A 13,084-nucleotide genomic window follows, 5' to 3' on the forward strand; every position below is an offset into this window, starting at 1 on the left:
GGTCTCTGCTAAAGTGATTTCCGGTATTTGTTTTTATGTAAGTTTTTTTTTCATCTAAGTTTCTTGAGGCTTCGTGTGCACACAGCCCCTCCCTGCTGGTCACAAATCTTGTCACTTAGTGACGCCCTCTTCTTTAAATAAATCCAATCAGACAGGAGACGTTTATGTAAAACTTTTGCAGTGTTTTCAAATGATGACACAGTGATTGTGCTCCTGAAAACTTTAGTCAGTCTTATTAAGAAATAATATATTTTTTTCCACTGTGCTTGGACTCAGTGAGTTTCCCCTTTTTTTTTTTCTTTTTTTTTTCGTAATAACCCCTCCAGCTTCAGAAAAAAACACTTTCACATGGCACTGAGGAGGCAGGGGTGCACAAGTATCCGACAGCAAGCCTGTAAAGGTTTGGCTATATGCACCTCTATAGATGTTATCCATATATCAGGTGTTGATGCACCCAATTTGTTAGTAATATCAAGCCAGCACTAAAAAAAATCTAACACTCTGCACACATGGCGCAATAAAAAAAATGTATTTTTTTATTTCGTGTAAGACTTACGAGATGTGAAAGATATTTTTTGGTTTTTTGTTTTAATTTTACACTGATTGGTAGCTTACATCAAATTGTCTATTTGATTTAATTATGTTCACCATAGAAATGTTAAATTATTTTGTTCAAATTAGAAGTTTCAATCTTGTAAATCTAACAACCACCCAATTTCATTTTTTTTTGAGTGCAGATGTTTGATTAGTACACTCTGGAAAAAGCATGAAGATAAGTGCATTAACCCAGTGAAACATCAAAAATTTGTTTTACATTTTTGGTGATAATATATAATTTTTTTCGTAACACTACAGATTTCTGACTTTTTTGTGTGAAAAAAGTAGCTTCCCTGCTGCCCTCATGCCACCCTAAGAACATTTCTTTAGGTCTGCCCCTGAGAAAGTTGTTAAAAATAGGTGATAAAATGTTGTTTTACAAAATATAGCATCATTTATCATTTATCATCAGTTCGACATCTCCATTGTGACATGTTGAAAGGCACAGGTTTGCCCGGGGCCCCCTACACTTTGCCCAAGGAGTCCACCCCTACCTTTGTCTGCTAATTCAGAGTGGAGCTTCCTGAGTGATGATGAGTTGTGGCTACTAGTCCCTGAAGTCCACTTGGTCACATATGGTTCTGCGGTGTTTTGGTCTTTAGTTAGTTTGATCTTAATTACACGAGTAAGTATATTTCTAAACTATGTGCAGTCCATTTAGTTTGCCATTAGTGGAACAAGTTCTATCACATCTCAAAGGCAAACTAGTTTCTGCTGCCTTCACTTTGGAGCGTCACAACAAAGACTTTAAGAGTTTTAATATATTTTTAACATGCAAAAGTATTTTCACATTGTGAATCAGGTTTACAGTGCTGTTTGCTCTTTTATCTCATTGTCCCTACAGCAAGTTAAAAAAGAAAGAAAGAAAAGTGCCATGTTCATGAAACTTGATGGAAAAGTTTAAATTACAGAAGCTGAAGTAATTTCAGGGAAACTAAAAACACTCATGTTTTTTTTTTCTTACATAATTTCTTTCTTCCCCGAAACTGACACTGAAGACTAAGAAGCAACTCTCAAAGATAAGCCTAGTCTTATTTTCCACACATACTTGGTACTTTTCTTTTTTTAATAAAAGTGTTTTCAACACTGACAAACATGAACACCCAGAAAGACAGCTTTAAGGTGAAAAATCCTGAACGATCTAAAAAGTCCCGACTTTCATGTTTCATTACTGGTGATTTCAGTTGTTATTGTTTTTGTAAAGAGATGATGTAGAGTTAGACGGATCCCTTTCTGATGGCTAAGCTGGAACTAGGTCTCAAAACACAAGTCTAGAGCCTCTATAGTCAGAAGCCTGTGATGACTGATATATTGACTTTCCCTCTTTCTTCCACACTATAACTGGCCATTTTTTCCTACTTTACCTCACCTTTAAAAATTATTTACCTTGCCTTGTTTTGTACTATTCTTTTCAGCACAATCTAATATCTGGATTTACTGTTATTTTTTCATTTTGACATACTGCAATAACGGGATTGATCTGAGACTAAATCTAAATCCAAGTACAAAAAAAGTACTTTATTTTTTACTGTAACAATCACAAATTTAACAAATAATTTTCACAACTTGAAATTAAAAAAACCTATGCACAAGTTTTGCAAAAAAGATTTTAAAACTTTTAAAAACTGCAATATAGCTTGAAGTCTGCACTTTCAACACAAGTTGAAATGGAGGCTCTGGTTGGCTACATCTTGTTGCTGTGTCGTCTCAAATTGGTCAAGTGATTTGGACGCGCCAGCGCATCCATTGACCCCAGAGGGTTAAGTCAGCTACTGCATGTATGGAGGAGTAAGGGCAGAGGTGGGTTGCAAAGGGACTTGCATGTGAGCAACCACCGTGTGCAGGAGAAAGCAGCTTTTATGAGATTAAAAATAAAAATAATAATAAGATATATAATTTATGACTACATATTTTATAATAAATAGACAAAAGACCCAGGTGTGGCATTTTAAAAACCAGCGCAGCAGCACAGCAAGCTAGAATGAGGCCAGTGAGGTTTGGAGGTGACCACTCTTACAGCCTTTGAGAAGAAGCTGTGCATAGTCCTGCCTCAGGGGGGAGGTCGAAGAGTTTCTGGGTTGGGTGTGTGGGGTTAATCGTGATACAGGTTGGACTGCTCCTGCACCTGCTGACGTAAATGCCAGACAATAGACAATAAAGAACAATGGAAATCAAATCTCATCTTTAAACAAAATATCAGTAACAGTCGAGCTGTAGATTTAAATTTCATGAAAAGTGAGAACTCAGCTGTTTGTGAGCTTTCATGCCAAATCAAGTCTAATATAAATCCTGATAAATGTGTTTTTGTAATATCTTTATACTTTGGTACAGACATATATTATAGCAAAAAGCAGCCTCTGCTGTACTGTCCTTAAACAAAATATTCTAAAAACCCCCACTGTAAAATAATCCTGACCTCAAAACAAAAAGCACCATGACTGATGTGTTTGCCACTGTGCTCAGTGACGTCTCTGACGTTAATAACAACACAGCTGAACTCCTCCACAGATCATCGCTGCTAAGGATGAGAAGAGGACTTTAAAGTTCACACAATGAACAAGTTCTTCCTTATAAAGAAAATTTAACTTTGATGACATCCAAATCCTTAAAACTGAAACCAAAATGATGTACTTCAGACAATAATCAGTGTGTCTGTGTGTGGCAATTATGAACTTTCATAATTACAAAACAAACATTTGGAAAAACACCTGCAGCTCCAGGCTGTGGTTAGAAAAAATACCTAGTGTCCAAACATGTTTACATCCTAGCTGCTGTAGTCACTTCAAGGCAAAAGGTGTTGGAAATCTTAGCTCTCTTTAGAATACATGCAGACTGCTAGATGTGGTACAGTTCTTAAACAGGCTGACTTCTTATTATCTAAACCAGTTTGGTCCTCAGGTTTTAGTCTGAATATGTATGGGTTAAAACAGAGAAAGACAACCATTCTTGCCTATGGGCAGCTTAAAATCACCATTTAACCTAAACCCACTGACTTCATGTCTTTGGACTGTGGGAGGAAGCTGGAGTACCCAGAGAGAATCCGCATAGACATGGGAAGAACATGCAAACCTCACAAAGACCCAGGCCAGATGAGGAATTCAAAACCAGGAGTTTCCTGCTGTGAGGAAACAGTACTAACCCCCATGTGTGCAGTTAAATTAAGAATAAAAAGTATTAAATATTTAGTGAATTTAAGACAAGTTGTTATTTACAGGTTGTGCAAAACTTGTGCAATGAGCATTTAAGTGGCATTTTTGAAGTGGCAGTGTGTAGAGTCCTGTAATTGTAATGAGTGTGTAATGGTGTGTATAGAATGTCAGCAGTTCAAAAGTCTGATGGCTTGCGTGTAAAAATTGTCTCTGTATCTGGTAGTGCGGGTCTGGATGGTCCTGAACCACCTGCTGGATGGCAGGAGTGTGAAAAGTCTGTGGCTGGGATAAGAGAGGATCCGCTGCGTCTTCCTCATGCAACGGCTGGTAGTTCAGTCCTGGTGATGCGCTGTGCTGATCTCGCCACCCTCAGCAGAGCTTTGCTGACAGCTAGGTCATAAAGCTAGGTCTCAATCCCTAGCTATTAAAAGGGAAAGTTTTACACCTAATCTTAAAAATAGAGAGGGTATCCGTCTCCTGAATCCCAACTGGGAGTTTGGGAGCAAGGCACGTCCATGAGCAAGGCACCTAGTTAGGAGGTCCTTTCTCGACCTGGAGTAAAGAATGAAAAAAACATTTTTTTTAACAACAATGTCCTTTCATTTCCATCCTTCAATCATGAGATAAATGCATAAGATCAACATACTTCTGTTTTTTTACACTTTGACTCCATGAACCAGCCTCCTGCGACTGCGACACAGAGCAGCATAAAAACACAGAAAACCACAAGTGGGATCAGTCGGCTCCGACGGGTCATACCACCTGCCAGGAAAAACCAAACAGAGATGAGATCTACTGTAGGACACAACATGACATGTCGCATTTATTAAACTATCAAGCACAGACGTTACCTGAAGTTACATAACAGTGAAATGAAGTTAGAATTACTGAGTCCCAGAATTCTCAGGGCAGCAAACATGACTTTGTCAAAAACCACAGGAGAATAACTGATACATTTACTGCTTCACAGAAATAAATAAAGAGATCTGCAGAGCTGCTCCCAGGATATTACACTACACTTCCTGCATCTACTTCAAAGTAAAGCAGCGCACGTTAAACATTTTGAGGACTACACAGAGAGGCTGCCATCAGTGAGAGAAAACTGCATCATAAAGGTGATTTAGATCCATTTCAAGACTTTTTAATTGTCTTGATTTGTTCCTCATGTTCTCACCTTTACTGTGAAACTCGTCCTCAGGAGTTTGGAGAGTTTCAGGATGCAGTGGCGTCTCTGTTGTCATAGTTTCAGCTGAATATAAGATTGTAAGAACATTTAATTATTTACAATAAAATAATATCCAGAAGTCTTTAAGGAGCAACACCAAAATAAGTTGTTGGTAAAATAACCCAAGCACACCAGTCTTTAAGGCAAGTTTGAAACAAAACAACAAAAATCTTTTCAGTCTGACTCACCAACAATCAGATGAACAATTGAAGACTGTGTTTGACTCTTTAACTTTGGGATGAAACATTTGTATCTTCCTTCATCTTCTTGTGTCACATTAGTGATTCTTAGTGAGATGTTTCCTTCTCTCAGGCCGTCTGTGAACAACGCCGTCCTCCTGACGTACGATGGGATCTTCATGTCGGGGACCTCTCGGGCGTCTCTGTAAAGATGAACATATTCCACTCGACTCAGACGGTCGTTGGGGTCAGGACGACGATCGGGCCTCGACCACTCCACCGTCAACCTCGCCACATTAAACTTTGGCTCCACGCGACACGGCAGGATGACATCATCACCTGGAGCGGCCAGGATAGGCTGAAGTGATCCGACCACATGATAGTGACCTGAGGAGAAATAAATACACACATCCTGCTGAAAACCAAGTCTGACGTTTTCAAAAATGTCTTCCTTTCTCATCAAACACTTCCAAGTGCAATAAAAAATGTTAATGTTAACTTTTTAGCAACTCTACACCTGTGTCCAATGTTCCCTCTAATTTTTCATGTGTCTGAGCGAACACACAAACTCCCTGAGCGATCTCGTGGACCACTGTGAGCAACAGCAGACATGTGCACTGTGGTCACGCCAGCATTGAATCCATCCAAGTTACATGGTTTATTAAAAATAATCAAATTACAGCGTTTACATTTATGTTAGACTACTTTTAATTAACTGCTTTAGCCCACTTACAATGAAAATTTAAAAAAAATCATTGAAATTGTTCATGACCTGTGTAGTATGTTAACACTATTGGAAGTAAAAATAACTTGAACTCCAATTTTGAAAACACAACTTTTTTTTTTATATATAAAGCTCTGACTTGTATTATGAGTCTGTGGTCTGGGAGAGAGTCCTGTAACTCTCTCCAAAAAATGCAGCCAAGGCGTTTTTTAAATAAACATTTCAAACTATTTACAGAACAATCAGCTGTTCTGCATCAAATCTGATGCCACACAAATTATTTGTGCCACTCCAAAAAATAATTTCTGTCCACTATGAGATAAAGGAGAACAACAGCCTGATACCTGCAGGCCTGACAACAGGAGATGTATCACTCCTGTAACACCTGTAACATTCAGCAGTCGCCTCATTGTTCTGACACACACAACAAAACTACTGACTACACTACACACTAACTACACAAGATTTGCACTAAACGTCGCAAATCTCTCACATCTCAAAACACCGCCATCACTCCTAAAACTTCCCTCTTTCCTAAACATCTAAATGCCATGTTGCCATATCATTCATTTTTTGATTGGTCGACATGGTACAGTTTTTGACAAATAGGAAAAGCTGGGGTTTTTTTGGTATTTTTTTTGCTCACAGGCGGAGAGTGCTTTCGAGCGTTTTTCTTATAAAACCTTATAAACCTTATTCCTTATAAAACGTCGTTTTTACAGTTTCTTCCCACAGTAAACATAAACAACGATAGTATTCAGGAAGAAAACCAAACATTGCAGATATTTTTATCATAACTCTGGTTTTATGTGGTCTATCAACACAATTTAAAAACTGGTATAACGTCCACACTTTTTCCGTCAATTGTTACTCTCAAGTGTAAACACGGTGACAGCGCATCAGAAGCACGGCCAAAAAAAAGATGATTAACGTGAATTAAAGCTTAAACAAATCTAAAGATATGAAGTAACTAGTATTTCACAATTATTACTTTTTTAATTGCAGTGAAATCTTACCTTCAATAGACTTGAGAGCAAAACGCAGCATAAAGCTGAGAGAGACACACTGAACCTAAACTCTGCTACATCCATCTACAGTGAGAGGGAGGCAGAAACTGTCTCATGGCAGCTGATAAATGCTGAAAAAGTGCAGCTCTAACAGTGTTAAACATGCATCTCAGTAAAAAGTGCAACATGGACAGGTTTGGGTCTCTGAAATCAGCACAGCTTTAATTTTAGAACCAAAGCCTGTTTTTAAAATAGACCCATAGCTCCACACAGCTGTGGGGCAGGCTTCAGGTCTTTACATCGTATTCTTGCATTGAATGTAAGTTACATTATTCTAAAAGTAAAATAATAATGGTAAATAACACAAAAGAGCACCTGTAACTTCAAAAACAGTGATTAAGAAGATTAAGACGAGCAAAATCAAATCACTGACAGAAAGATTCCTCTGTTTGCAAAGCATGTGGAGAGCAAAGTGGATCCTGACTGTCACCGTTTACACGTCAGCTAACAAAAAGGAATCAGTTGCATGCACTTTATCCTTGTTTATAACCTGAATGTTTTGTGCTCTTCCTTCTTTATTTACATGTTCCAGTTCATGTATTATAGCTTAGTGGCTCATTTACAACATGCACTGAAAGCTAGCTTGGCTCAGGCTGTAAACACTGTGGAAATGTAGCTTTGGTTAATGCTACACGTGTCTCTGTACAAGCAAGCATTAATAAAATGAATCATTTTCACAGCTAATTATCACCAGAATCCCAGAGTAACTGATCATTTCAGAAAGTTTCTATTTGGCTGTTTAGCTACAGGTTTAAAAATAAATAAATTAAGTTAGTAAAAATCTTTAAACTGACACAGAAACTAGAAATTTCTATAGTGAAAGGCTCAAACCTGACTAATAGATTCAGCTCAGTTATTTATGATTTAAACATCTGTTTTATTTCCGAACACAATATATATAGACCTATAAACTAAAAGAAATAGCTAAACTCTGACAGCATAATAATTAAAAAATGAGCTCCCTTTCTAAACCCCCAACATAACTTTACACAGAAGAGTAAGGCACAATTTTTGGTGCAGTATTTTTAGACTAATTTACACTTGAATACAGCGTCTGCTTTTATTTACAGTGTGAAACATCTGCAACATCAGCCAGTATAACAGACTGCTGCTACATCATCACTGAGTTTGCCACTGTTTTTAAATACTCCCATTAAATTATATTTGTAACTAAAGCAAGTTTAATAATTTGCATCATTGACAGACGTTCAAGGTGCATCGGAAACAAAAATACGACTAACATGAATTAAAGCTTAAACAAAACTGGACTCATATGGCAGAGAAATCTTACCTTCAACAGGTGAGAGAGCGAAAAGCAGCATAAAGGTGAGCTTTAAAGCTGAGAGAGACACACTGCACCTAAACTCTGCTACATCCATCTACAGTGAGTGTGAGACAGACGCTGACTGACAGCAGCTGATAAATACAAGTCTGTCTCTCTCCCTCCGCCCACTTCGCACACATTTAAAGCGCTTATTTTTTTGTCCCAGGCCCCCCCCTGCCCCCTGTATTTACCTGTTTCCAGGTGCCATTAATAATAATAATAATAGTAGTAATAATAATAATAATAATAATAATAGTAATAATAATAATAATAATAATAATAACAATAATAATAATAACACAAGCTTACATAAATGTTAGCAGGGAATTTTAGTGCCAGAAAAACAGGAAGTTTTCTGCAACAGTAAAGGAAGCCTGAAAAACTCCAAATCAAGTGACGGGAAATTCCTATTAATTACAGTAAACAGTAAAAAGTTAACAGCCCACAAAAATCAAAAGCAGCAGTTAGTTCCTCTTTATTTCGATTTTTAATTAACCTGTAGTTCAAGAGCGCGGGCAAAGAAAATGACAAATATTTACAAATCCCAGCAAGAGTTGCACAAAAGCTGAATGACAGAGAAGAAGCAGCTCACCTGTTCAGACAGGAGCTTAATTAGCTGATCGTCACCACCATTCTCTTCATGGAGACGAGAAAAAATGATAAAACAGGCTGTTTTCTTCAGTAATATGAAGGAAGGAAGCGCTTCATGTCAGTCTGAGTCTGAAAGTAAAATAAGAAGAAGGAGCAGTGGCTTCCTGCTGACGTGCGATTAGTTTCCATTTTGTCTACTCCCGCTTTTAAACACGTTTTTAAGTTTTAGTTATTCTAACTGTGTTTCCAGCGTAATAATCTTAATCCACACACATATTAATTCTCTTTACATCTTATCCAGTTCAGGGACCTGGTTCAGGGGAATTTATGACACAAGATGTGAAAGGTGAAAGGTCTACACATCTACACCCACACTGTAGTGGGTAGGTGTAGATACTCACAGCCAAAGTCAAAGACACAATTCAGCCTAAACGATTCCAACCAACAACCTTTTTTGGTGCGATGCAACACTCTTAATGACCACATTTAAAAGAACCTAATTCCTGTCAATGACTGCATCATGGGCGATTTTGCATGATGTCATATTTCTGCACATTTAAATGTCATTATATTTTTAGGTTAATTACCAGAAGTGCATGGTCAACTGCTGCCTGGATGTGAGGCTCCTTTCCAACATAAGCGAGAAGTAAAGATTAAAGTAATGTTGTAAAACACCGTGTGACATCCCAATACACAGAGTCAAATTGCTAATTAGCCAATATTAGCCCGAATACTTTATTAATCCCCCAGAAAATAAGGTGGTCACAGTTGCTCCAAGACTGAACTGTAACTAAGTAAACAAAATGAAATTATTAATACAATATTTTACAAAGTTACAGAAATATAATAAAAACATATCTACAAAATATAATAAATAAACCCCTCAAAAATACAGATAGCTCTAATTACAAATATCTCAGTGTGTCAGACAAAATTAAATATATATAGGCTACACTGAGGTGCCCGTCTTTTTATACTGATGGATGTGATCTAGAAATGATTTAGAAAACCTGACATTTCTTCAGACATGTATTATGTAGACGGTAAAAGCATTTGGTCATCAAACATTTCTTCACATTTCTTTAGAGTGATCCTGAGTTCTCCAGGACTTCTGAGGATCCTTCAGAGTGTTTATTTGGACATTCGGCGTTTTTTCACTTATTTTCCGTCCAGTCCTTATACCATTTTCAGAGGATTGCTTTTTTTCAAGCCACTTTAACCCGTGAATTATTCAAGCATAAAAGAGACACGAATTGGTGTTGTAACACCAATAACAGACAACTTGGTAAGGAACCCATTTAAAGTGTGTCTTTGCTACCAGCACTCTGTCACCAAAACACATCATTAGTCCCAGTTTCTTTACGTAGATCTAAAAAATGCCACAGACAACAGTTTGATAGAGATTAAATAACATTTTTACTCCAACAAGTTGATTCCCAAGAGCACGAGGGCTGCATAAAATAGAAAGTACTTCAGTGTTCTGCTCACCCAAAAAGACCTCAGCCTGCCCAGCAGATGGAGCTGATTTTGGACCTACTTGTAGAGAGCATGAGTGTTGTGCGACCAGTCCAGTTTATTGTTAAGGCGAACACCCAGGAATATGTATGTGTCGACCGCCTCAATGTCCAAACTCTGACAGTTCCTCCAGATTGTTCCCCTCAGATACACATTCAATAATGGCTTTATCATCTGAGAACTACTCGCGGACTGTGGTCTGTTGGCAAGGTTGTTGAGGTGATGTCCAGTCATGTTCCTTACAGCTTCTCCCTCAGCAGAGCCTGTTGGATTGTGTCGAAGGGACTGGAGAAGACAAAAGTGAAGTGACTAGATGCAGGAATGACATATAGTGTTTGGTGACAGGGAGTGGGGGTGGGGAAGAAAGTGGGACCTGAATTAAAACATATGAAAAACAGATTACATTTATCCACCCACTCACTCATCCTGATTGAGGATGACTCGCCTAACCTCAAACCCTTACTATAACCCATTCACCACCATGGTCCAAAGAACCACACTCCTGTCAATGAGTGCATCATGGAAATTTCTTATGATGTCACATTACTGTATTCTTTAATGAAATATTTAACATATTTAATGTAAATACTGATTTTATTATGTGTAATAATGAGAAATGACACAGGGAAGAAGTATTGAACACATGAAGACAGAGGCATCTAAAAGGGCATGGAAAGTCATGACACCAGCTGAAATGTATCACTAATTAAAAAGTAATCCTGTCACTTAATATAAATTAATTGTCATGATACGTTGTGTGGCAGGCAGGAGAAGGACCCAATAGCAATATTCACAAACACGGGGATGAACTTAAGAAACACAGCTTTAATGCTGGCAGGACAGAATACAGGACATGCAAAACTAAACCGGAAAAACGTAAACTAATACTCGAAGGTAGACACAGGGAGATCCACACAACATGAGGGAGAACGCGACGCCGAACAGAGGGAGACTCAGACAGAAATACACAGAGGGTAAACGAGGAAAGTGGGCACACACGGGGAACACAGGTGATACTGATAATCATAACGAGACAGGGCGGGGTGAACTGAACATGACATGTACAGGCACAGAGGTTCAGACAGGAGGAGAGAGAGCACGGGGAAAACACAGACATAACGGGCTGGGGAAACATGAAACAACCACAAAGGGAGACGAGGGCTCATAAATACATAGAGGGCACACAGGGGGGAGAGAGAGCACGGGGAGAACTTAGACATAATGGGCAGGGGACACATGGAATAAAACATAAGGAGAGACGAGGGCTCACAGATACACAGAGGGGCACACAGGGGGTAAAAGCCATGAAGGGAAAACACTTAGGGAACAACACAACAGGGCAACTCAGAAAACATGGCCTAAATAAGGAACGAAATACAAAAATACAAGGAACTAAGAATACTGGGCCCACATGGCCCAGGACCATGACATTAATATCAGCTGCTTTCATCCCTATAAAATGTATCATTAGCAAGGTGCCACACAATAAACATCACATGATGGGTAAAACCAATGAAAAGCTTTACAGCCTTATTGCAAAACATGCGAAACTTACTGATGGCATTAGTTATTGAAGAATTTCTAAACTACTGAAGGTTCCAGTGAGCACTGTCGGGCCCATAATCTAGAAGTGGAAAGAACATCATTTTACCATACCGGGTGCTCCCCACAAGATTTCAGACAGTGGAGTGAAAATGATCAGAGGAGTTGTCCAAGAGCCAAAGACCACTTGTGGAGAGCTACAGACAGACCTGGACTCAGCAGGTACAGTTGTTTCAAAGAAAACAAGTAATGCACTCAACCACCATTACTTGTTCTTAGTTAGCCAGCTGTATCTATATGTACAGTACTACATAAAATACAGGGTCATCAAAACCCATTTCTTCACATTTTGTATGGTGTTGAGCAAGAGTTTTCTGAAGTCTTTTACAGTTCTTTGAAAGAGCTGACAAACCTGAGAGATGCATCTGCCCCTTCAGCTCATCCAGCTGCTGTTCACCGAAGCCTCATCAGACATGGTCTCAGTGGAAGGGTGGCTGTCAAGAAGCCATTCTTAAGGAAGGGAGACAGGAACAAAAGGTTTAGGTTTGCTAAATTACACAAGAACTGCACTGAAACTCAGTGACACTGGTCCGATGGAGTGAATGCCATCTGTTTCTGTGTGTCATAATTAGCCTCATCAAAGAGAGGTGGAGTAAAGATTTTCAAAGATCTCATCGGCTTTCAGTAGTGGATTGAATTCAGTCATGGGCATCATTAACAAAAAGAAAAGTTTACAACTGTTTGAATGAAAGTCGTTGCTCACAGTATTTAAGTAACTTTACTGTAACATGATTTACAGTAAGGGTGCAGTAATTAGTGTTGCTAAGTTGTTGACAGGATTTTCCCTTTTTTACTGTGAGACCAGATGAAAGATTGATGTGCTTCACACATGGCGATGCAGCCTGCCTCGTTTCTTTGTGGGCAGCTAAAAGTTTAGAGTTCACAGCTTGGTTGAGACAAAGATTTGAGATTAATGCAGCTCACTTGTAATCTCCACGTTGCTGGTTAGAGTCCCTGTTCAGATCTCTCTGAGATGACTGTTTTTGTACATGATCTCTGACAAGACCAAACTACTCATGAATAAACTCATATTTAAAATCACTCCTTTGTTCCAGCGCACAGCAGTCACTGCGGGAGTCAATATCGGCACATGTAGGGACAGGTTTCCCAA

At 38.6% G+C, this 13,084-nt stretch overlaps 1 protein-coding gene across 1 annotated transcript; it reads right to left on the reverse strand.

The window, feature by feature from the left end:
- Nucleotides 1–4,274: 4,274 nt before the first annotated feature.
- LOC146674221 (myelin-oligodendrocyte glycoprotein-like) lies at nt 4,275–8,320 on the reverse strand. Its single transcript, XM_085402373.1, has 5 exons — nt 8,233–8,320; nt 5,160–5,537; nt 4,921–4,995; nt 4,393–4,508; nt 4,275–4,298 (listed from the first exon to the last, which is right to left on the reverse strand). The coding sequence occupies exons 1-5, from the start codon at nt 8,318–8,320 to the stop codon at nt 4,275–4,277; spliced, it is 681 nt and encodes a 226-aa protein (XP_085258499.1).
- Nucleotides 8,321–13,084: the final 4,764 nt, after the last annotated feature.

Source organism: Rhamphochromis longiceps, linkage group LG3, assembly GCF_057381845.1.
Source record: "Rhamphochromis longiceps isolate RC_006_pf linkage group LG3, R_longiceps_female_GT1.1, whole genome shotgun sequence".
Taxonomy (NCBI): Eukaryota; Metazoa; Chordata; class Actinopteri; order Cichliformes; family Cichlidae; genus Rhamphochromis; species Rhamphochromis longiceps.